Source organism: Panulirus ornatus, chromosome 1, assembly GCF_036320965.1.
Source record: "Panulirus ornatus isolate Po-2019 chromosome 1, ASM3632096v1, whole genome shotgun sequence".
Classification (NCBI taxonomy): Eukaryota; Metazoa; Arthropoda; class Malacostraca; order Decapoda; family Palinuridae; genus Panulirus; species Panulirus ornatus.
Window position 1 is genome coordinate 53,356,248 of NC_092224.1, and position 23,477 is coordinate 53,379,724.

General features: G+C 39.2%; 1 protein-coding gene and 1 long non-coding RNA gene across 6 annotated transcripts in view; one reads left to right on the plus strand and one right to left on the minus strand.

Moving 5' to 3' along the window:
* The window catches only part of LOC139748987 (solute carrier family 2, facilitated glucose transporter member 1-like), a 495,836-nt gene extending 485,239 nt beyond the window's left edge, over positions 1–10,597 (plus strand). For all 4 annotated transcript variants that reach the window (XM_071662343.1, XM_071662350.1, XM_071662359.1 and 1 more), the window contains 5 exons: positions 1,460–1,700; positions 2,356–2,527; positions 2,911–3,098; positions 6,362–6,781; positions 6,954–10,597. In XM_071662343.1, coding sequence (XP_071518444.1) covers positions 1,460–1,700; positions 2,356–2,527; positions 2,911–3,098; positions 6,362–6,781; positions 6,954–7,106 — 1,174 coding nt within the window. In that variant the 3' untranslated portion in view covers positions 7,107–10,597. The remainder of the gene's footprint in view (positions 1–1,459; positions 1,701–2,355; positions 2,528–2,910; positions 3,099–6,361; positions 6,782–6,953) is intronic.
* A 3,045-nt stretch (positions 10,598–13,642) lies between these two features.
* LOC139749023 (uncharacterized) overlaps positions 13,643–23,477 on the minus strand; it is a 1,138,420-nt gene continuing 1,128,585 nt past the window's right edge. For both annotated transcript variants that reach the window (XR_011712871.1, XR_011712872.1), the window contains one exon: positions 13,643–15,447. This is a non-coding gene — a long non-coding RNA (uncharacterized lncRNA). The remainder of the gene's footprint in view (positions 15,448–23,477) is intronic.

Consider the following 23,477-nt stretch of genomic DNA (forward strand, 5'->3'; position numbering starts at 1 on the left):
ACATAATCGCTGTATCTATTTATTTTCACATAAGTAGTCTAGATATGTTTGAGGCTGTGTGAACTGATGCTGTTAGCATGTTAACTCGCCCATTGTTGTTAGGAATAGAATTAAAAATTAATATAACAAAAATGTTATAGTATTGTAGTGGTTAGTGTTGCTGACCATAAGGTACTCATGGGCCACACAGGATTGAGCTTGCATAGGTTATAATCTTAATTGTGGCAGTTGGTGTAAGCTCAACCCCAAGAGCTGGTTGACAAGTCACATACCTCTTGCAATAAGAGTCGTGCAACACTCGTCCACCAGTTGGAACCATAGGTCATAAAGTTTTATAATTGTATATCGACGTGCAGGATGGGGGGCAATTAATAGTAGGTGCTTGATGTTTTGTCTTGAGATAGTTGCACCATGGAGTATGATTTTTGTCATGTTGAAGTGGTGTTTGTAATATTGTATTGTAGTGATGAGTGATGTCCAGAGAATTACTTGTATTTCTTTGGGAAATGTGGTTTCTGCTGGGTGTATGTAAATTTGGTAGGTTTAAGAGTGTAAGACTGAGTTAGGAGGTTGTTTAATGTTTGTTGGATTGGTTCATTGTGTATGTCCTGTGTCAGTGTTATATTTGCTGGGGATAGAAGAATCTCTTAGTAGAGATTATGGAAATGAGGCAGGGGTGGGTTTTTTACTTCTACCTTAGGTTTGGTAGTTATACAGGGGTTTGGATGGAAGGGGTCTGGTGCTGTAACACAAATTGAGTGCTGAGCTTGTTGAGGTGGGTCTCTGTTGGTAGGACCTTTCGTTGTAAAGGCATTTCGTGTTTGTGGTAGCTAGGCAGCCAATGACTTTTGAGTGTTCTGCTTTGAGCGGTTTGCAGTTCATTGTATTTGCTTTCGAAAGGCTAGGACGTCACTATAAACACTTTTCAACATATCCCAATACCCTTTATGCCCATGATGCAACTACCATAAAGTAGATGGTGCCCTCAAAACTCACCTGCACATAGATGCACACATATCACAATGCCTTATGACCTGTATTCGTGGCTAGCTTCCATAGAGCTGCAGCATATATTCAATTTTCCTACTTTTAGAAAATTGAAAAAAAAAAAAAAGAGGGGAGGATTTCCAGCTCCCCGCTCCCTTCCCTTTTAGTCGCCTTCTATAACACGCAGGGAATATGTGGGAAGTATTCTTTCTCCCCTATCCCCTGGGATAATATATATATATATATATATATATATATATATATATATATATATATATATATATATGTATGTATTTAATTGCTTTGATTAGGGCATTAAGTTGATCTTGTTATTTCATCTGACATTTAAAAAAAAGATAGGTAGAGGTTACAAAAGCTTTAATTGTATTTGAATGTTGATTTGTTGAAATTTAAAGATAGAAACTCATATTAATAAGTCGAGTGTTATTGTTGATGATCACTCCTCTTCTAGGTTTGGACGTAAGGGTGGTCTTCTCCTGAACAACATCTTTGCCATTGTGGCTGCTGTGCTGTTTGGGTTCTGTAAGATGGCCAGCTCATATGAGATGCTCATTGCTGGTCGCTTTGTGATTGGCATCAACAATGGATTAAATGCTGGACTTTGTCCTATGTATTTGTCAGAAATTGCTCCTGTCAACCTCAGAGGTGCGATTGGAACTGCATACCAATTGGTCCTTACAATTTCTATCCTGGTAAGTACTGCCAGCTGTCCTTCAGATTTTGGATGTGTAAAAAGATAATACTTGTAAATGTATTTCCCCACCAATGTTTATCATGATTTTGGGAGTTATTTTCCTTTTGTGAGCTGAGACATATTTCACTGAAACTGAGTATGTACTTCAAAATGTTTCAAAAGGAGTATCAAAAGAAATTTACTCATTCTCACATTACTAATATGTTGTAGAAGTGAAGACTCATAATTTTGATGAAGGTACTTTAATGCAGATTGGCAATGGAGGAATTGCCCAATGGGCACAATAAGTTCTGCTTGCCTAGCCTGTTTCTCTGTTTTTGATGTTTTTCAGATTAAGTAAATTGGCTCTTTAACTTGCAAATATTGAACATTAAAAAATCTCAATTTGCATCTTTACTGGAATCATGTCCTTGGATTTTTTTTTTCTTGCTCATTCAGTTTCTTGCTGACTGGAGCCACACCATGGCAGCTTAAAAACTTCCATTTTAACTAGCATATAGGCTTTATTAAGCAGAAAGTTGACAGCACAAAATTAGATTTATAATAAATAACAAATTTACATGTAGGTGAAGAAAACTTTTTTTTTGTAGACCACCCAGTATCTAAACCACAGCTTAATTATAATGATAATAACCAACTTAATTCTTTTACAGTTATCACAGATCATGGGTCTGGAGAGTATCTTGGGTACAGAGGATCTGTGGCCCATCTTGCTTGCTTTGACTGGTTTGCCAGCCATCTTCCAACTGATAGCATTGCCAGTCTGCCCTGAATCACCCAAGTACATCCTCATCAACAAGGATGAACCAGTTGCTGCACAGAGAGGTAAGTGTTTCAGGAAAAAGTTTTCCTTCTTGCTATCTCATTATTTTAATCTTTATCAACCTACTTTTCCATAGTATGGTAAAATAGTATCCTTTCACTATCCTGCTTTGAATGAAACTCGTATTTCTGTATACAGGATATTCCTCACATTATAAAGGAGCCAGAATGAGTCAGTAACTCTATGCATCCTTTTGCACAGGAATACTGAGTAGATCTGCATGTATCACAACAAAAATAAATTTTAATTTTGAGATCCACAGATTTGCTTCATTATATTTCAAAACTGCATTGTTGTTTATTTGAAATTACTTAATAGTTTACTAATACTGGTTGCAGTTTCATTATTATGTACTCCTACAGTATGTATATTTTTTTCACCACAGCACTGACCTGGCTTAGAGACACCACAAATGTACAAGAGGAAATGGGAGAGATGCGCAATGAGGCAGAAGCTTCCAAGCTTGTGCCCTCTGTGTCCATGCGGGAAATTGTCACAAACCCAACTCTTCGCATTCCTCTTGTGATTTCCATGATGATGATGATGGCCCAGCAGTTATCTGGCATTAATGCTGTGAGTAACAGATTCATTTCATTTTTTTTTCTTTTTTGCTTTGTCGCTGTCTCCCGCGTTTGCGAGGTAGCACAAGGAAACAGACGAAAGAAATGGCCCAACCCACCACCATACACATGTATATACATACACGTCCACACACACAAATATACATACCTACACAGCTTTCCATGGTTTACCCCAGACGCTTCACATCCCCTGATTCAATCCACTGACAGCACGTCAACCCCGGTATACCACATCGATCCAACTCACTCTATTCCTTGCCCTCCTTTCACCCTCCTGCATGTTTAGGCCCCGATCACACAAAATCTTTTTCACTCCATCTTTCCACCTCCAATTTGGTCTCCCACTTCTCCTTGTTCTCTCCACCTCCGACACATATATCCTCTTGGTCAATCTTTCCTCACTCATTCTCTCCATGTGCCCAAACCATTTCAAAACACCCTCTTCTGCTCTCTCAACCACGCTCTTTTTATTTCCACACATCTCTCTTACCCTTACGTTACTTACTCGATCAAACCACCTCACACCACACATTGTCCTCAAGCATCTCATTTCCAGCACATCCACCCTCCTGCGCACAACTCTATCCATAGCCCACGCCTCGCAACCATACAAAATTATTGGAACCACTATTCCTTCAAACATACCCATTTTTGCTTTCCGAGATAATGTTCTCGACTTCCACACATTCTTCACGGCTCCCAGGATTTTCGCCCCCTCCCCCACCCTATGATCCACTTCCGCTTCCATGGTTCCATCCGCTGCCAGATCCACTCCCAGATATCTAAAACACTTTACTTCCTCCAGTTTTTCTCCACTCAAACTTACCTCCCAATTGACTTGACCCTCATCCCTACTGTACCTAATAACCTTGCTCTTATTCACATTTACTCTTAACTTTCTTCTTTCACACACTTTACCAAACTCAGTCACCAGCTTCTGCAGTTTCTCACATGAATCAGCCACCAGCGCTGTATCATCAGCGAACAACAACTGACTCACTTCCCAAGCTCTCTCATCCCCAACAGACTTCATACTTGCCCCTCTTTCCAAAACTCTTGCATTCACCTCCCTAACAACCCCATCCATAAACAAATTAAACAACCATGGAGACATCACACACCCCTGCCGCAAACCTACATTCACTGAGAACTAATCACTTTCCTCTCTTCCTACACGTACACATGCCTTACAACCTCGATAAAAACTTTTCACTGCTTCTAACAACTTGCCTCCCACACCATATATTCTTAATACCTTCCACAGAGCATCTCTATCAACTCTATCATATGCCTTCTCCAGATCCATAAATGCTACATACAAATCCATTTGCTTTTCTAAGTATTTCTCACATACATTCTTCAAAGCAAACACCTGATCCACACATCCTCTACCACTTCTGAAACCACACTACTCTTCCCCAATCTGATGCTCTGTACATGCCTTCACCCTCTCAATCAATACCCTCCCATATAATTTATCAGGAATACTCAACAAACTTATACCTCTGTAATTTGAGCACTCACTCTTATCCCCTTTGCCTTTGTACAATGGCACTATGCACGCATTCCGCCAATCCTCAGGCATCTCACCATGAGGCATACATACATTCAATAACCTTACCAACCAGTCAATAATACAGTCACCCCCTTTTTCAATAAATTCCACTGCAATACCATCCAAACCTGCTGCCTTGCCGGCTTTCATCTTCCGCAAAGCTTTTACTACCTCTTCTCTGTTTACCAAATCATTTTCCCTAACCCTCTCACTTTGCCACACCACCTCGACCAAAACACCCTATATCTGCCACTCTATTATCAAACACATTCAACAAACCTTCAAAATACTCACTCCATCTCTTTCTCACATCACCACTACTTGTTATCACCTCCCCATTTGCGCCCTTCACTGAAGTCCCCATTTGCTCCCTTGTCTTACGCACTTTATTTACCTCCTTCCAGAACATCTTTTTATTCTCCCTAAAATTTAATGATACTCTCTCACCCCAACTCTCATTTGCCCTCTTTTTCACCTCTTGCACCTTTCTCTTGACCTCCTGTCTCTTTCTTTTATACATCTCCCACTCAATTGCATTTTTTCCCTGCAAAAATCGTCCAAATGCCTCTCTCTTCTCTTTCACTAATAATCTTACTTCTTCATCCCACCACTCACCACCCTTTCTAATCAACCCACCTCCCACTCTTCTCATGCCACAAGCATCTTTTGCACAATCCATCACTGATTCCCTAAATACATCCCATTCCTCCCCCACTCCCCTTACTTCCATTGTTCTCACCTTTTTCCATTCTGTACTCAGTCTCTCCTGGTACTTCCTCACACAAGTCTCCTTCCCAAGCTCACTTACTCTCACCACCCTCTTCACCCCAGCATTCACTCTTCTTTTCTAAAAACCCATACAAATCTTCACCTTAGCCTCCACAAGATAATGATCAGACATCCCTCCAGTTGCACCTCTCAGCACATTAACATCCAAAAGTCTCTCTTTCGCGCGCCTGTCAATTAACACGTAATCCAATAACGCTCTCTGGCCATCTCTCCTATTTACATACGTATACTTATGTATATCTCGCTTTTTAAACCAGGTATTCCCAATCACCAGTCCTTTTTCAGCACATAAATCTACAAGCTCTTCACCATTTCCATTTACAACACTGAACACCCCATGTATACCAATTATTCCCTCAACTGCCACATTACTCACCTTTGCATTCAAATCACTCATCACTATAACCCGGTCTCGTGCATCAAAACCACTAACACACTCATTCAGCTGCTCCCAAAACACTTGCCTCTCATGATCTATCTTCTCATGCCCAGGTGCATATGCACCAATAATCACCCATCTCCATCAACTTTCAGTTTTACCCATATTAATCGAGAATTTACTTTCTTACATTCTATCACATATTATTTCATACATCTAGAAAATACCTGCTATGTTATTAGCTCAGAATTTTATGGTGTACATTATAATTATCTACTCTATCACATATCATTTCATACATCTAGAAAATACTTGCTATGTTATTAGCTCAGAATTTTATGGTGTACATTATAATTATCTACTCTTTAAAAGTACAAAAGAATGTTAATGATTTTATTTAACATGTTCTTATTTCTTTTTTGAATATTTCATTCATAAAGATGTTGTGAGATTTCAGCCATTCCAAATTTGATCAAAGGCATATTGGACAAAAGTTGAAGGAAATACTCATGATTTCTTATCTTGCCTACAGGTTATCTTCTTTTCGACGAAGATCTATGAATCTGCTGGCCTGAGTGAGGAGGCCTCTTTGAATGCAACCATTGCAATGGGAACAATGAATGTTCTTATGACATTTGCCTCCCTTGTCATGGTAGAAAGGTTTGGTCGCAAGACTCTCATGCTGGCTGGTCTAAGTGGTATGGTGATTGACGTCTTCCTTCTCTTCATCTGCCTCCTTCTGAAGGACACAGTAGAATGGATTAGCTATTTGTCCATTTTCCTTGTGATCTTCTTTGTAGTAATGTTTGCAACAGGACCTGGCTCCATTCCTTGGTTCTTTGTCACTGAACTGTTTGCACAAAATGCTCGTCCTACTGCCTCATCTATTGCAGTTGCAATCAACTGGACTGCAGCCTTCTTTGTTGGACTTGGATTCTTGCCACTTCAAGAGGTTAGAATTACAAAAGAAATTTTCAGTTTTTCTGACAGTTCGCTGCTGTTATATTATATAAGAAAATTACTGATTTGTGAAATAATGTGAATACAGTATCTGTGATATATTAATGACATGCATAAATTAAATGTCAAATTCTTATACTCATAGACTATTGATTTTCCAACAGCTGACTGGTCCCTATGTGTTCCTGATATTTGTGGGCCTGTTGATTTGCTTCATTGTCTTCACCTGGTTTAAGGTACCTGAGACTAAAGGACGATCTATAGATGAGATCACTGCAATCTTCAAGCAGTCAGCATATGGAGCCAACAGTGTCTGAAACTTTTGATAGAACATTCTTAAATTATTATTTAACAAACCTAATGGTGAATGACATATAGGATGGTCATGCAGTTATGTCTGAATATTTACAGGTTGTGTTCAAGATGATAGATATGTATAGGCAGTAATTCTGCACTATCACAGGATTATGCTGCATGAAAATATATAAGAACAACATTTTGTGCACTGCTTCAAGTACGGCATTGTGATATACTTTCAACTTGAGAAGTGATATTTGTCATATTTTGTCAGAACTTAGCCACCAATTTTAAGACATCTGGAGAGAACATATTTGAAATCACCAGAGGGCTTTTGTAGTAACAAAAGAGTAACATGACAGGGAACAGTAGATTTACTAATTCAGATGTGAAGCTTATAGCTTTGCAAGGATTTTTTCTATATGATGTCTGTCCTTTTGGTAGTTCGCAGAGGCTGACACTGTAAATGTAATTTGTGACTTGTTTTTTATAGATTACTATATGTTGTGATGCCATGCCATCTTGTGCTGTGAACATGTTAATACAGATAACTGCTGTACATTTGGATAACACTAATATAGTGTCAGTCCACATCTCAGATGGAAAGGTCCAAGAAGGAATCAGTGTTGTGCTTTAATGTCACTTGGTTTGTTCATTGATATAAAGAAATTAGGGTATTAATGTCCTCTTCCTATTGTTGTCTGTTGATCTCTCTTTATTAATATTACTGGTACAAGCCAAACAAACTTGACATCATTAAGGAATTATGAAAAGGATAGTTGATTTACATTACTGATGTCTCCTTCCCAAAGTGTGTGATATGAAAAGATATTTTTTGTGGAAATAGCTGTTCATTGTTGTAGAGTTAGTGTTCTGCTGGTCTGAATACTGAAGCTATGTCTAATTTTTATACTTGAATTAATCTTGATTGCTTTAATTGTGTCCTTGTATAATAATTAGATACAGCAGTTTGAAGTGGAAAGATAAAAGAACCAAGTTGAACTCATACTAACATGAGACACCAATTGAATTTATATTTTTTAACTACAGTCACTGAATTATGTAGGTCAAATGCAAGATCTTATTTTGACTTTATGATGTTAGAAAATATTTTTTTAGCTACTATGCATATGTATAATTAATATTTTTCATGGTATATGCTTCCCTTTCACTGTATGGAATTGCTTTCTCTTACATGAAAGGGCTGCTTAAGTAGAGCACAGGATAGCAAAGTAATAAGTTATGTCCACTTCACAGAAGGTGACATACTGTATAAATACAACTTGAGAAAAAGGTGGTAAGATTATGAAATTTTATCATATAGGAATCCCTGAAATTCTAATTTGCAACAAATGTAGTGTTCTCAAATATCTAATGATAGTCATAAAAACTTTGTTTTGTACTAAAATGGATTAAACATTTCCATGTTATTCAAGCTAAACTGTCTTGTAGCTAGAAAGTATCACTGAATGGAAAGCAAAGTTTTCTTAAGTTTGATATTAGGAGAAGGTTGTATGAGACAGCTTTATATTCTTTGATGTTACCAGTGGCTATGAGGAATTTCATAAATCACAAGCAGTCATATGATCTGACAGTCAAGGGTGACGATTAGAGGGCAGCATTATGTGTTATGAATATAGGTGATGTGTGTACAGCCTTGTAGATATTCTGTGTCACAGTACAGATTAGTCAATTCCAAGTTAATTCAAATCTCCAGTAAGTGTTTTGCACTTATGTTTTTTAAATATGATTGAGTTAAGACTCGCTACAGTTGAATTTGTCTAATTTCTAGATATTCATTCCTATTTTTGCCTAGTCAAATGTATTTACATATATAATATGTCCTTTCACATTTTATAATCAATCTCTTTTCATATTCATGAACTCACAAGTCATAGCTTTGCACATTATCATGTTTCATGAAGGGGGAAAAAAAAAGTTATAGTGATGACACTGAAATATAGAACAGTTAAAGTGCATAACATTCTACATTGTACTTGCTGAAGCATGCAATTAAATTTTCTGCATTTTATTAGGAGGTCACTGTAGCATTTTCCAAGCCGAGCAGAACAGACCAATGTAGTTCCCACCTGTTTAACGATATATCAGGTTCTTTGCCAAAGAAAATATCTTCCAAAATGATATTTAAATGCATCAACAATGCACTATCTATCCATATCTCCTTTCTCATTTACATAGGAAGGATCAAGTTCATGTGAGCACCTTTTTGAAAATTTTGCAGAACTGGACTCGAAGAATAGACAGTTTCAGCACTAACGGCAGGATTTTTTTTTTTCTGAGGAATTTATGTTGTATATCTGTAGGTGATATTTTATGGCTAACTCAATCTCTATTACCTCTTTAGGGGCAATCCATTACTGTTGATATTTTTTTCAAGATTAAAGAGATCAGTCTTTATCCCCCAATATTCACTAACAGGAGAATACCTGAGTATTAATTTATGACATTTAAAACATTTTACAATAGGTTTACTACCTATGCTTGAGAAAGTGCATAGATTGTAATGGTTACCTAAGAATTAGCTTGTTGCCCTAACTGTAAGATTAATAATATTTATTGAACTGCCCTTTGCCAATCTATGGTGGGTTTAGGGGTTGAGAAGCCCAATTTTGTAAAATAAACTAAAGTACCATTAAGTGCTTACCTTTACGCACTTGATTTAACCCATATAGTTACTGTCATAATATGTGCTACAGGACTGATTTCCTACACTGTGATATCTTGGTATGGATTTGGTTCTCTCTTCTCCCATCATGGCCATTTGAACAGAGTTAATATTATACAAATATGATATATTTTTGAAGTGCATCAGACCATCTGAGAGTGATTTATGAAAAGCATTTATGTACTCAGATGGGAGGACTAAGAGAAAATGGTATATGGCACCATGAGTAGGTTCGAGGGAATGCATAAAACTTTTGGTTAGTATTGGATTATTCAGGTAATGAATTAAGTTTGTATGTGAATACAATGCATGAAAGAAATATATGGTTCTGTTAATAATTTTGTTTGTACATATTTATTACACAATGACACGTTCATCCATTACTTCAGAGTTTCCATTACTATTATTTTTATCAAGTATGAATCTTCAGATAAGGAAATCCCTGTTATCATGAGTGCATAGTTATATACAGTTCATCCAGATTCACTCTTGGTACATTCAATTTCCTTCAAGAATGATTGTATTCCTTTTCATTGCTATGACATTCGTTTGATATGGCAATTTTGCATATGCAAAAACAAATATGATGAAATTCACTATTTGCAGACTGAGAAAATGAACATAATCATAGTCATTGCCTCATCATTTCATCAAGAAAAGTTTCACGACAAAATACTATTTTTTTTATAGAGGGCATGTTTTAAGTACTTTAGTTAGAAGGATGTATGTATGTATGTATTCGTGTTGTATGTGAATGTGAATGCTTGTACACATTTGAATCGTGTAAATCATGTACAGTAACTGGAAGTAAAGAACTTAAATGTATGTTGTTTTTTACTTTTACCCCCATTAAAGATAGGGGCATTATCCCAAGGAAGATACAGAGTGAGGAAGTGTAACTGCAAATGATATGCCTTATATTTAACATGCAAAGATACACAGGGCCACCTGACACTGACTGATCCAACTAAAATGATTAAAAAAAATGTTAAAACATGAGAAAAAGTGTTTCTTTTTGTGAACAATTTTATCAATCATCTATACTTTTTAGGGGTTGACTTAGTACTATAGGATGCAACTGATATAACAGTATTCTTGCAAGTCATATGACCAAAAACATTCACAAGAAAAGTATTGGACAAAACATGAGTAAATGTTTGAACAGTTTTAAAAATCAAGTAGTTGTGTTCACCAATATCCTGGAATTTATCCTAGATGTTAAAACTTATTTTTTTTATATATATTTTTTTTTTTTTATTATACTTTGTGGGCTGTCCCCCCACCCCCCCCCGGTTTCCCGGGGGGACCCGCAAAGGAAAAACAGCCCGAAAGAAAATGGCCCCCAACCCCCCCCACCCATCCAAACATTGGTTATACATCCCGCCCACACACCCCCAATATATTTTCCCCCTTACCCACCCCCCTTTCCCCAGGGTTTACCCCAAAAGGCTTCACACCCCTTGATTCAATCCACCTCGACAGCAAAACGTCAACCACGGGTATACCACATCGCTCAATTCAGACGATAGTCGTCAAGAGCATTCTTGCCTGCCTTTCACCTCCTGCATGTCTCAGGCCCCCCGAGTGTCCACCAACAAAGAAAGTTCGTTTCGTATCACTCCATGGAGAGCTTTTCCACGGCGTGCCTGAGATAGTATGTGTCCCTCTACTCCTGTCTTTTACGCGTGTCATGTTGAACTGCAATCTATCATAGCAAGCCTCTTCTGGAAGCGAGATTTATATCCTGCACTACGTCGCGCGGTTCATATTGCTGTTCCCTCTCGTACTGTCATGCCTGTTCTCTCGATGAGACCGCCAAGAAGTACCACTTTAAAACATCCCTCCTCTGCTGATGATAAACCACACCCTTCCACGCCGCACGTCTTTACTATCATTTTGTACGTGTCTATCATGTCTCTGTCTATACCCAAGTGTTGTACAGTGTACTCCCTATACATCCGATGTATCTCGCTCTCAAGGTGACAACGATCTCGTGTGTGCGTGTCACTCTGAGCCTGATCTGATCGCGTGTTATGTCTTAACCTAGATGTATAATGTTATGTGTTCGCCGAGCAAGAGTAATCATAATGCTCCTAGCAGATAACAAATTCATAATTCCATAGCCCAAGCGTTCCGCTTACACCTGTTAACAACTCATGTTTTGTTTTGAAATCGTTGAAACGCAGTCCGGTATGTCTGTAAGTAGACATCCCACATTTATGTTTGCTGTATGCGCGTGAGACTTTGTGTCGGCTTCTCTCGGCTCAACACAATCTGTGTGATACAGTCTCTCTTAGTAGCACCTCGAATGTTTTAGTTCCGCCCCTCCTCCCTCGACAACCCTATGAAATTTGTATAGACCTTTCTCTGCATCTCCGCAATTGTCCTGCCCATGTGCTCGAATGCTTTCCAGGATTTCCATAGCTCATCTCGCGGAAGATATATATATGAAAACATAATCTAGTGATGACCACCACTATGAAAACACTGTGTCGCGCCCGTGTCAGACCCCTATCACCCTTATCAATCCAATACTCCTTGCAACCAACTTTACCAAATAAACCTAGAGATAACATCCTATATATAGAGACTTGACTCTATATCATCCTAAACAACTCATATACACATACATTCCAACAAATCTGGCACCCATCTATAGTTTTGTGTCCAATCAATTCCCAATCAACTGATCACATCCCTCATGTACATCTTCCCCCACATATCAGCCCCCCATCAGATCCCTCACCACACCTTTATCCTGCCCGTTGTGTCCTTGTGTGTCTGTGTGTTGTCACAAGTGTGTTATCATATAGAGAACCCTACCCCCCTCCCCCCCCCCCCTCCCCCCCCACCAAAACCAACACCACCCACACACTGTGTCTGCGAATACCCTGTCACGCCCACCATGCTTAGTCCCCCATCATCACTCTAAGCATATAGATGAAAATAAGTAGAGAGATAATCACGACTCAGATCCGAGGCTGTAACACATTAGCTAGCCCGTCTGTGTACTCTTGAATGAAGTCCTTGCTATATCACGCGTTACACTGATGAGTGAAACTCTGCACACGTCGGCGTCCTCACTAGCGCATCCAGCACCAGTCAACAATACTTCGCCCAATATCACTGTGCAGACACAATAACACATGATATATGTTTAGTGGATATAGTAACATCACGATATTTACATATCAATCACTAAGCATCCCCATAACCACTTGTCCCACGCCCCACCCACCCATCATCTCCAATTCCTTCCACCCCCCCCCCCGCTCACATCTCCTCCCTCTATCCTATCCCCCCCTCTCCCTCCCCCCTAGACTCTAATACTAGCTATATGCTATACATATAGAGACCATGAGATCATAGACGAGGCTTTTCTCAGATACAGAGAGCTATCCACACCCCACCCCCCCCCTCCCCCCCCCCCTCCTACCTACAAAGCAAACCACTGATTAGACTCGTAGCAGCGTTATCGCGCGTAGGCTATCGTAAAGCAAGTGTTCTGTAAACGCGCACATCTTGAAGGTATCTCCTCTCTCGATCTACTCAAGACTCACGTATCGCCCTGTCACCCACCTCGGGTAGACATCGCTACACATGTCCTCAATAGACCCAGTCTAACTCTAACTACAGACTAGACAGCTACAACCCCGCCCCCATCACCCCACTCTCGTCCTATTTTACCCACCCTTGGATCCCTCTTACTGCCCCACATAATAATACTCCCCGCACCTCACCCCTCCCCCCAGCCGTAAGCTTTTGAGCACCATAACTCTTATCCCCTTTGCCTTTGTAACAATGGCACTATGCACGCTTTCCGTTCAATCCTAAGGCCACTCACATGAGTCTCATACATACATTAAATAACCTTACCAACCAGTCAACAATACAGTCACCCCCTTTTTTAATAAATTCCACTGCAATACCATCCAAACCTGCTGCCTTGCCGGCTTTCATCTTCCGCAAAGCTTTCACTACCTCTTCTCTGTTTACCAAATCATTTTCCTTAACCCTCTCACTTTGCACACCACCTCGACCAAAACACCCTATATCTGCCACTCTATCATCAAACACATTCAACAAACCTTCAAAATACTCACTCCATCTCCTTCTCACATCACCACTACTTGTTATCACCTCCCCATTTGCGCCCTTCACTGAAGTTCCCATTTGCTCCCTTGTCTTACGCACTTTATTTACCTCCTTCCAGAACATCTTTTTATTCTCCCTAAAATTTAATGATACTCTCTCACCCCAACTCTCATTTGCCCTTTTTTTCACCTCTTGCACCTTTCTCTTGACCTCCTGTCTCTTTCTTTTATACATCTACCACTCAATTGCATTTTTTCCCTGCAAAAATCGTCCAAATGCCTCTCTCTTCTCTTTCACTAATACTCTTACTTCTTCATCCCTTCTTTGTTGCTGTCTCCCGCGTTAGCGAGGTAGGAAAAGGAAACAGACGAAAGAATGGCCCAACCAATCGACATACATATGTATATACATACACATCCACACATACCTATACATTTCAATGTATACATATACATACATACACAGATGTATACATATATACACATGTACATAATTTACACTTGCTGCTTTTATTCATTCCCGTTGCCACCCCGCCACACATGAAATGACAAACCCCTCCCCGCATGAGGTAGGAAAAGACAACAAAGGCCACATTCGTTCACACTCAGTCTAGCTGTCATATATATTGCACCAAAACCACAGCTCCCTTTCCACATTCCAGGCCCCACAAAACCTTCCATGATTTACCCCAGACGCTTCACATGCCCTGGTTCAATTCATTGACAGCACGTCAACCCCAGTATACCACATCATTCCAATTCACTTTATTCCTTGTATGCCTTTCACCCTCCTGCATGTTCAGGCCCAGATCACTCAAAATCTTTTTCACTCCATCCTTCCACCTCAAATTTGGTCTACCACTTCTCATTCCCTCCATCTCTGACACATATATCCTCTTTGTCAGTCTTTCCTCACTCATTCTCTCAATGTGACCATGCCATTTCAATACACCCTCTTCTGCTCTCTCAACCACACTCTTTTTATTACCACACATCTCTCTTACCCTTTTATTACTTACTTGATGAAACCACCTCATACCACATATTGTCCTCAAACATCTCATTTCCAACACATCCACCATCCTCCGCACAACCCTATCAATAGCCCATGCCTCGCAACCATATTACATTGTTGGAATCACTATTCCTTAAAACATACCCATTTTTATTATTAATAAAATCTTGTATTATCATAAATAACAAATCTGTAAATCTAAATGAAGAAATGTACAAAATTGGCAACATTTTGACCATATACATGTAAACAGCTGCAAATAAAAGGCAAACTGAAGAAATGTAAGAAGGTTGAACTAAGGTCTCTTACCCATATGCATTTTTCAAATTTCTTCTTGCCACTACATGTCTTCTGAAATAGACAAAAGCTTGGTGTCTCTGCCTTTCCATTTCCTGTGGGTTTATTGGATTTATTTTCCATGGCACCATCGTGCTAATTCTGATATGGATCCCATGCACCTCTCCACCTCTGCTGTTCATGCACATTTCCACCTGTGCCCTCACATTTGTCCTCTGTACCATGATTTCAGGTAAAAACTTCAAAAAGTGCACAACCGTAAGTTCCTGCTGAGAGAATACAGTCACATCAGTGTCTTCCTTACTCCTCCTTCACAGAAACTTGGAAAACTGCAAATACTTGTAACTACAATACCTACTGCTGACCTATGGGGTTTATGGCTAAGATTGGTGATAAGAAGATTACTTTCAAAGGTGTAGCTCTACCTCAAATGAATTCTGCAATTTGGTTAGTGATCATGCGTGGCATATGCTCAGTGACCTAACATTTTCATTATAAAGAAAGGATATTTACAAAGTTAAAAACAAGGCCGGCTAATACGGGCCAATGGACCAAGAAAAGTGATCCTCATCTATTTGTGAAAAAATCCAATGATGATTTAAAACAGAACAAGTAGTTAATAATTGGTTTTGGCTTGAAATTCTTGCTAAAGCAAACTAACATTAATTCAGTGTCCAAAGCAAAAGTTTTATGAATCTGAAAAACAAATAAGTGATGATAGGACCCAAAATGATGATGTGATGTGAGAAGGAGATGGAGTGAGTATTTTGAAGGTTTGCTGAATGTGTTTGATGATAGAGTGGCAGATATAGGGTGTTTTGGTCGAGGTGGTGTGCAAAGTGAGAGGGTTAGGGAAAATGATTTGGTAAACAGAGAAGAGGTAGTGAAAGCTTTGCGGAAGATGAAAGCCGGCAAGGCAGCAGGTTTGGATGGTATTGCAGTGGAATTTATTAAAAAAGGGGGTGACTGTATTGTTGACTGGTTGGTAAGGTTATTTAATGTATGTATGACTCATGGTGAGGTGCCTGAGGATTGGCGGAATGCGTGCATAGTGCCATTGTACAAAGGCAAAGGGGATAAGAGTGAGTGCTCAAATTACAGAGGTATAAGTTTGTTGAGTATTCCTGGTAAATTATATGGGAGGGTATTGATTGAGAGGGTGAAGGCATGTACAGAGCATCAGATTGGGGAAGAGCAGTGTGGTTTCAGAAGTGGTAGAGGATGTGTGGATCAGGTGTTTGCTTTGAAGAATGTATGTGAGAAATACTTAGAAAAGCAAATGGATTTGTATGTAGCATTTATGGATCTGGAGAAGGCATATGATAGAGTTGATAGAGATGCTCTGTGGAAGGTATTAAGAATATATGGTGTGGGAGGAAAGTTGTTAGAAGCAGTGAAAAGTTTTTATCGAGGATGTAAGGCATGTGTACGTGTAGGAAGAGAGGAAAGTGATTGGTTCTCAGTGAATGTAGGTTTGCGGCAGGGGTGTGTGATGTCTCCATGGTTGTTTAATTTGTTTATGGATGGGGTTGTTAGGGAGGTAAATGCAAGAGTTTTGGAAAGAGGGGCAAGTATGAAGTCTGTTGGGGATGAGAGAGCTTGGGAAGTGAGTCAGTTGTTGTTCGCTGATGATACAGCGCTGGTGGCTGATTCATGTGAGAAACTGCAGAAGCTGGTGACTGAGTTTGGTAAAGTGTGTGGAAGAAGAAAGTTAAGAGTAAATGTGAATAAGAGCAAGGTTATTAGGTACAGTAGGGTTGAGGGTCAAGTCAACTGGGAGGTGAGTTTGAATGGAGAAAAACTGGAGGAAGTGAAGTGTTTTAGATATCTGGGAGTGGATCTGGCAGCGGATGGAACCATGGAAGTGGAAGTGGATCATAGGGTGGGGGAGGGGGCGAAAATTCTGGGGGCCTTGAAGAATGTGTGGAAGTCGAGAACATCATCTCGGAAAGCAAAAATGGGTATGTTTGAAGGAATAGTGGTTCCAACAATGTTGTATGGTTGTGAGGCGTGGGCTATGGATAGAGTTGTGCGCAGGAGGATGGATGTGCTGGAAATGAGATGTTTGAGGACAATGTGTGGTGTGAGGTGGTTTGATCGAGTGAGTAACGTAAGGGTAAGAGAGATGTGTGGAAATAGAAAGAGCGTGGTTGAGAGAGCAGAAGAGGGTGTTTTGAAGTGGTTTGGGCACATGGAGAGGATGAGTGAGGAAAGATTGACCAAGAGGATATATGTGTCGGAGGTGGAGGGAGCAAGGAGAAGAGGGAGACCAAATTGGAGGTGGAAAGATGGAGTGAAAAAGATTTTGTGTGATCGGGGCCTGAACATGCAGGAGGGTGAAAGGAGGGCAAGGAATAGAGTGAATTGGAGCGATGTGGTATACCGGGGTTGAAGTGCTGTCAGTGGATTGAATCAAGGCATGTGAAGCGTCTGGGGTAAACCATGGAAAGCTGTGTAGGTATGTATATTTGCGTGTGTGGACGAATGTATATACATGTGTATGGGGGGGGTTGGGCCATTTCTTTCGTCTGTTTCCTTGCGCTACCTCGCAAACGCGGGAGACAGCGACAAAGTATAAAAAAAAAAAAAGGACCCAAAATCTTTTGCTTGCTAAAGGATTACTATATGCACTGTGTAATAAGAAGCCTGAATCAAACATATCCAAATGGTTTGTGAGTGCTTTGAAAATTTTGAAATCCAACAAAGAAATCCATATATCTAAAGCAAACAAATTACACAACTGTAATACTCCATAAATCTGCATATGAAGAAATTGTGTGATACACAAATATAAAAACTATAAAAATATTCAACTGAAAACTCTAACAGGCATTTTAATTCAAATATTGAAAGGACCACTGAAAGACCAACCTGATCATATGAAAGTTTTCCACAATAATCTAGATTTACCATATACGTATGGAATAGCAGTAAAAACCTATAAAGGGGGGTAATCTTTTAAGCCCTACCATAAGATCTGCTACTTACAGATGATCAAAATGGATGATTATAAAATTATCTTTAATCTTATGTAATATCTCTGGCTAACACACTGAATATTATATTCACTAAAAAAATCTAGTTAAGAAAAATACAGTGAATTATACAGTTATGATGTAAATGCACTTTCATAACAGTTCCTGACTGTGATCTACTATATTTCTTAAAAAATCATTCATCTGCCTTAGATTTGTCTATGAATGAAATCATATTTCTTAAACTTATTTTGTGTATAACATATAATACTTTCCTAATGAAAGAACTCCATAAACAAGTATTCAGCATGGCTATGAGAAATCCCTCACCCCATAAAATATAGATATGGAGTTTTTTAATCCACACTACTTCATAACATTTATGAACATAATTTGCCTTGGTTTAGGTACTTACGATGATATCAGTTGTTTATAGCCAAGAGACAGGGACACTTTGGATTTTTAGGATAAAATGAATGACCTAGTTTTCAGTATCATATTCAAAACTGTGCAAGGAAATGAAAATTCCCTCTCTTCCCTAAACTTGATTATCATTAAATCTAACCAGTCTCCAAATTCAAAGTTTACTGGAAACCCTCCCAACCACAAGTCACTGTCAAAAAAGCAGTGCAGTAATACCTTTACTATCTGAAATGTTAAAGGAATTTACCATTTTGGATTAAAATTTCCAGTTATTTGAGGTTTTCAAATACAGATACACCACCAATTTTCCAGTACTCTTGGTTCCGAAGCCTTGCCGGATTAACCATTTTACCAGACCAACCGTGGTCACGTAATAATAATCTATCACACCTCTAACCCACTAACTATACATCTCCCATGTGTCTAAAGTATACCATGTACTGATAGAAATTTAAATCAAACAAATATCAAATACAAATGAAATAAATAAATGAAATAAAATTTCCAAGACGCTTCTTGAATCTTTGAAGCCATCCTTCACTGTAGTTATACTCAGTAAATTAGTCTGGTGGCTGCGGTAATTTCAAGTTCCTTTATGTAATTTTGTCCGGACTAAAGGAGATACCGAACCACCAGTTGCCCGAAATTCGGTCATGTGCCTATATAATAAATAATTCGGAAATTGTAATATTTCAAAATATTTTGCCTATTTGTAAATATTCTTACAGAGAAAATATCAATATATCTAAGCAAATAAGCACAACTTATTGGCTCAATCTTCTGCTGCTTGATCATGTTGTAAACATTTATGCCAATACTGAAGTCATTTATGAGTGTCAACTTGGACGTGCACTTACTCAGCCTCTTGCACAAGTGCTTCTTTTTGAGGCTTAGAACATTCCTCTTATACTTTGTGCAAAATGTAGGCTTTGAGGAACTGTCAGGCAACTGCTGACAATGATTGACGGGGGCCACTGACAATAGTAACCCAAGGTGCCCCCACCACTAGTAAGACCACACAAAAATTGGCATGCTGCTGCGTCACATGATTATGGTGTGGCCGTTGAAAACTCAAGGGTTGGCCATTTTGATACCTGCTTCTATTCCTCCATGTCGAAGCTTCAGAACTCTCCCTTCTCAAGTTTTTCCCAATAACTGTGACCTGGCACATTTCAAAAGACAGGTCTTTCACTTTCTCAAAAATTCTTTTCTTTTTCCATTTCATAATTCTCTCTATATTTCAATTAAGGCTCGGCTTTGATGTGGACTTTTGTCCATGACTGGAACCTTCAACTTAGAAAAAAAAATAAAAAAATCAGCACACAACGCAGTGCCATTAAGTTCATGGGAGATGGTAAACAATCTCTAGAGCCACAAAACACTGGGTAGTGAGTGCCCTAATTGTTGAGGTACATTGCATGTACAGTCTGAAATATTTTTACTTATCTTTTTAAAATTTTTCAGTTTTTTTGGGAATACAGAGGGTTGCCAACTGATATTAAATACACACAATGCTCTTAATATTTCACCGTCTCAAATTACGAATAATAGGTTTTACTGTATTTTCTAGCATGTACTTTTGAGCCCTAAGAACCTGTGAACCAGAGAATACTGATGAATTCAGTATGATAAGATCCACAGCAACAAAATTACTTTACCCAAATGAATTTACTGAAAATGTATTACCAAAGCTAAGAAACCTTTTTGTGATGTAAGTTCTAACAACAGATAATAAAAAACATACTTTTCGTGCCATAAATTGAATTTACCAGAATTAGAAATTCTAAAAAATAGTCTATACATTCAAGTTGTATCTAACTATAACTATCTATCTATATCTCTGACATCCATTCCCTCCAGGAACTCCCATCAAGGCCATGGCAAAAGAGTCTCCAATGATCCCTGTCCTTACATGCCTTTCTCGCATACACCATCCCACAAATTCTTCCACCATTTATCTCCCTCCAGTATTCCTCCACCCTATTTGCCCATGTTACACCAACCCCTTTAGTTGTACTACCATACACTCTCCTTGTATACTTGCATTCTTTCCAAATGCCCAAACCACCTCAAAGTACAGGTTGAACCTCTTTAATTCAGCAACATTTGAGAAAGGGAATTGGTCCTAAAACTGATCCTTGTGGCATTCCAAATGTTATGTCTAACCAGACTAAGATTTGACCATTAATCACATTTTTTGTTCACGGGTGAAGTAAAACCCATCAACGGCATGTGACAATTTTTGCTGGTAACCTTTAATTTGGAACCTTATTGAAAGCTTTCTGAAAATCAAAATAGTTAACATTAAATGCTTTACTTCCATCATACATGGTGATATCATAAAACAACCAAATTTGTCAGACATGAGCGACTGCGTCGAAAACCATGCTGAGATTAATTCATTAAATGATGGTCCTCTGAATGGTTAAAACTCTATCTCAAATGATGGCTTCCATAAGTTTTCCAATTACAGAAGTTAAGCTAATAGGATGATTATTACCAGGCAATGACTTATTACCTTTTCTAAATATCATTGTTACATTAGCAAACTTCTATTCTTCTGGAACTCTTCCCATAGCAAGTAACATTTTGAAAAGGGCAGACAAGGGCTTAACTATCTCATTTTTTGTCCATTTCACTATTCTCAAATACAATTTATTAGGGCATACTGTTTTTATTTTCATCCCACTTTTTGCTTAAAGTATGTCTTTGGCTTTTATGTCAAGTTGTTAAAGAATATTCCCTTCTCTTATCAATGAAACTGGATTTGGGACATGAGTTGTGTTTTTGATCATACAGTCAGATGCAAAAAAGACCTCTAATAATTTTGCCATGGCTAAGCTGTCTTGAATCAAGTCACAGTTTTCCATAATCAATGAACCTATTGACTGGGTAATGACTCTTATTTCTAATATTTTATTTTGCTTTGTCGCTGTCTCCCGCGGTTGCGAGGTAGCGCAAGGAAACAGACGAAAGAAATGGCCCAACCCACTTCCATACACATGTATATACATACATGTCCACACACGCAAATATACATACCCATACATCTCAATGTACACATATATATACACACACAGACACATACATATATACACATGCACACAATTCACACTGTCTGCCTTTATTCATTCCCATCGCCACCTCGCCACACATGGAATACCATCCCCCTCCCCCCTCATGTGTGCAAGGTAGCGCTAGGAATAGACAACAAAGGCTCCATTCGTTCACACTCAGTCTCTAGCTGTCATGCAATAATGCCCGAAACCACAGCTCCCTTTCCACATCCAGGCCCCACACAACTTTCCATGGTTTACCCCAGACACTTCACATGCCCTGATTCAATCCATTGATAGCACGTCGACCCTGGTATACCACATCGATCCAATTCACTCTATTCCTTGCCCGCCTTTCACCCTCATGCATGTTCAGGCCCCGATCACTCAAAATCTTTTTCACTCCATCTTTCCACCTCCAATTTGGTCTCCCACTTCTCCTCGTTCCCTCCACCTCCGACACATATATCCTCTTCGTCAATCTTTCCTCACTCATTCTCTCCATGTGCCCAAACCATTTCAAAACATCCTCTTCTGCTCTCTCAACCACGCTCTTTTTATTTCCACACATCTCTCTTACCCTTACATTATTTACTCGATCAAACCACCTCACACCACATATTGTCCTCAAACATCTCATTTCCAGCACATCTACCCTCCTGCACACAACTCTATCCATAGCCCACGCCTCACAACCATACAACATTGTTGGAACCACTATTCCTTCAAACATACCCATTTTTGCTTTCCGAGATAATATTCTCGACTTCCACACATTCTTCAAGGCTCCGAGGATTTTCGCCCCCTCCCCCACCCTATGATTCACTTCCGCTTCCATGTTTCCATCCGCTGCCAGATCCACTCCCAGATATCTAAAACACTTTACTTCCTCCAGTTTTTCTCCATTCAAACTTACCTCCCAATTGACTTGACCCTCAACCCTACTGTACCTAATAACCTTGCTCTTATTCACATTTACTCTTAACTTTCTTCTTTCACACACTTTACCAAACTCAGTCACCAGCTTCTGCAGTTTCTTACATGAATCAGCCACCAGCGCTGTACCATCAGTGAACAACAACTGACTCACTTCCCAAGCTCTCTCATCCCCAACAGACTTCACACTTGCCCCTCTTTCCAAAACTCTTGCATTCACCTCCCTAACAACCCCATCCATAAACAAATTAAACAACCATGGAGATATCACACACCCCTGCCGCAAACCTACATTCACTGAGAACCAATCACTTTCCTCTCTTCCTACACGTACACATGCCTTACATCCTTGATAAAAACTTTTCACTGCTTCTAACAACTTGCCTCCCACACCATATATTCTTAGTACTTTCCACAGAGCATCTCTATCAACTCTATCATATGCCTTCTCCAGATCCATAAATGCTACATACAAATCCATTTGCTTTCCTAAGTATTTCTCACATACATTCTTCAAAGCAAACACCTAATCCACACATCCTCTACCACTTCTGAAACCACACTGCTCTTCCCCAATCTGATGCTCTGTACATGCCTTCACCCTCTCAATCAATACCCTCCCATATAATTTCCCAGGAATACTCAACAAACTTATACCTCTGTAATTTGAGCACTCACTCTTATCCCTCTTGCCTTTGTACAATGACACTATGCAAGCATTCCGCCAATCCTCATGCACCTCACGAAGAATCACACGTACATTAAATAACCTTACCAACCAGTCAACAATACAGTCACCCCCTTTTTTAATAAATTCCACTGCAATACCACTTGCCGGCTTTCATCTTCCACAAAGCTTTTACTACCTCTTCTCTGTTTACGAAATCATTTTCCCAAACCCTCTCACTT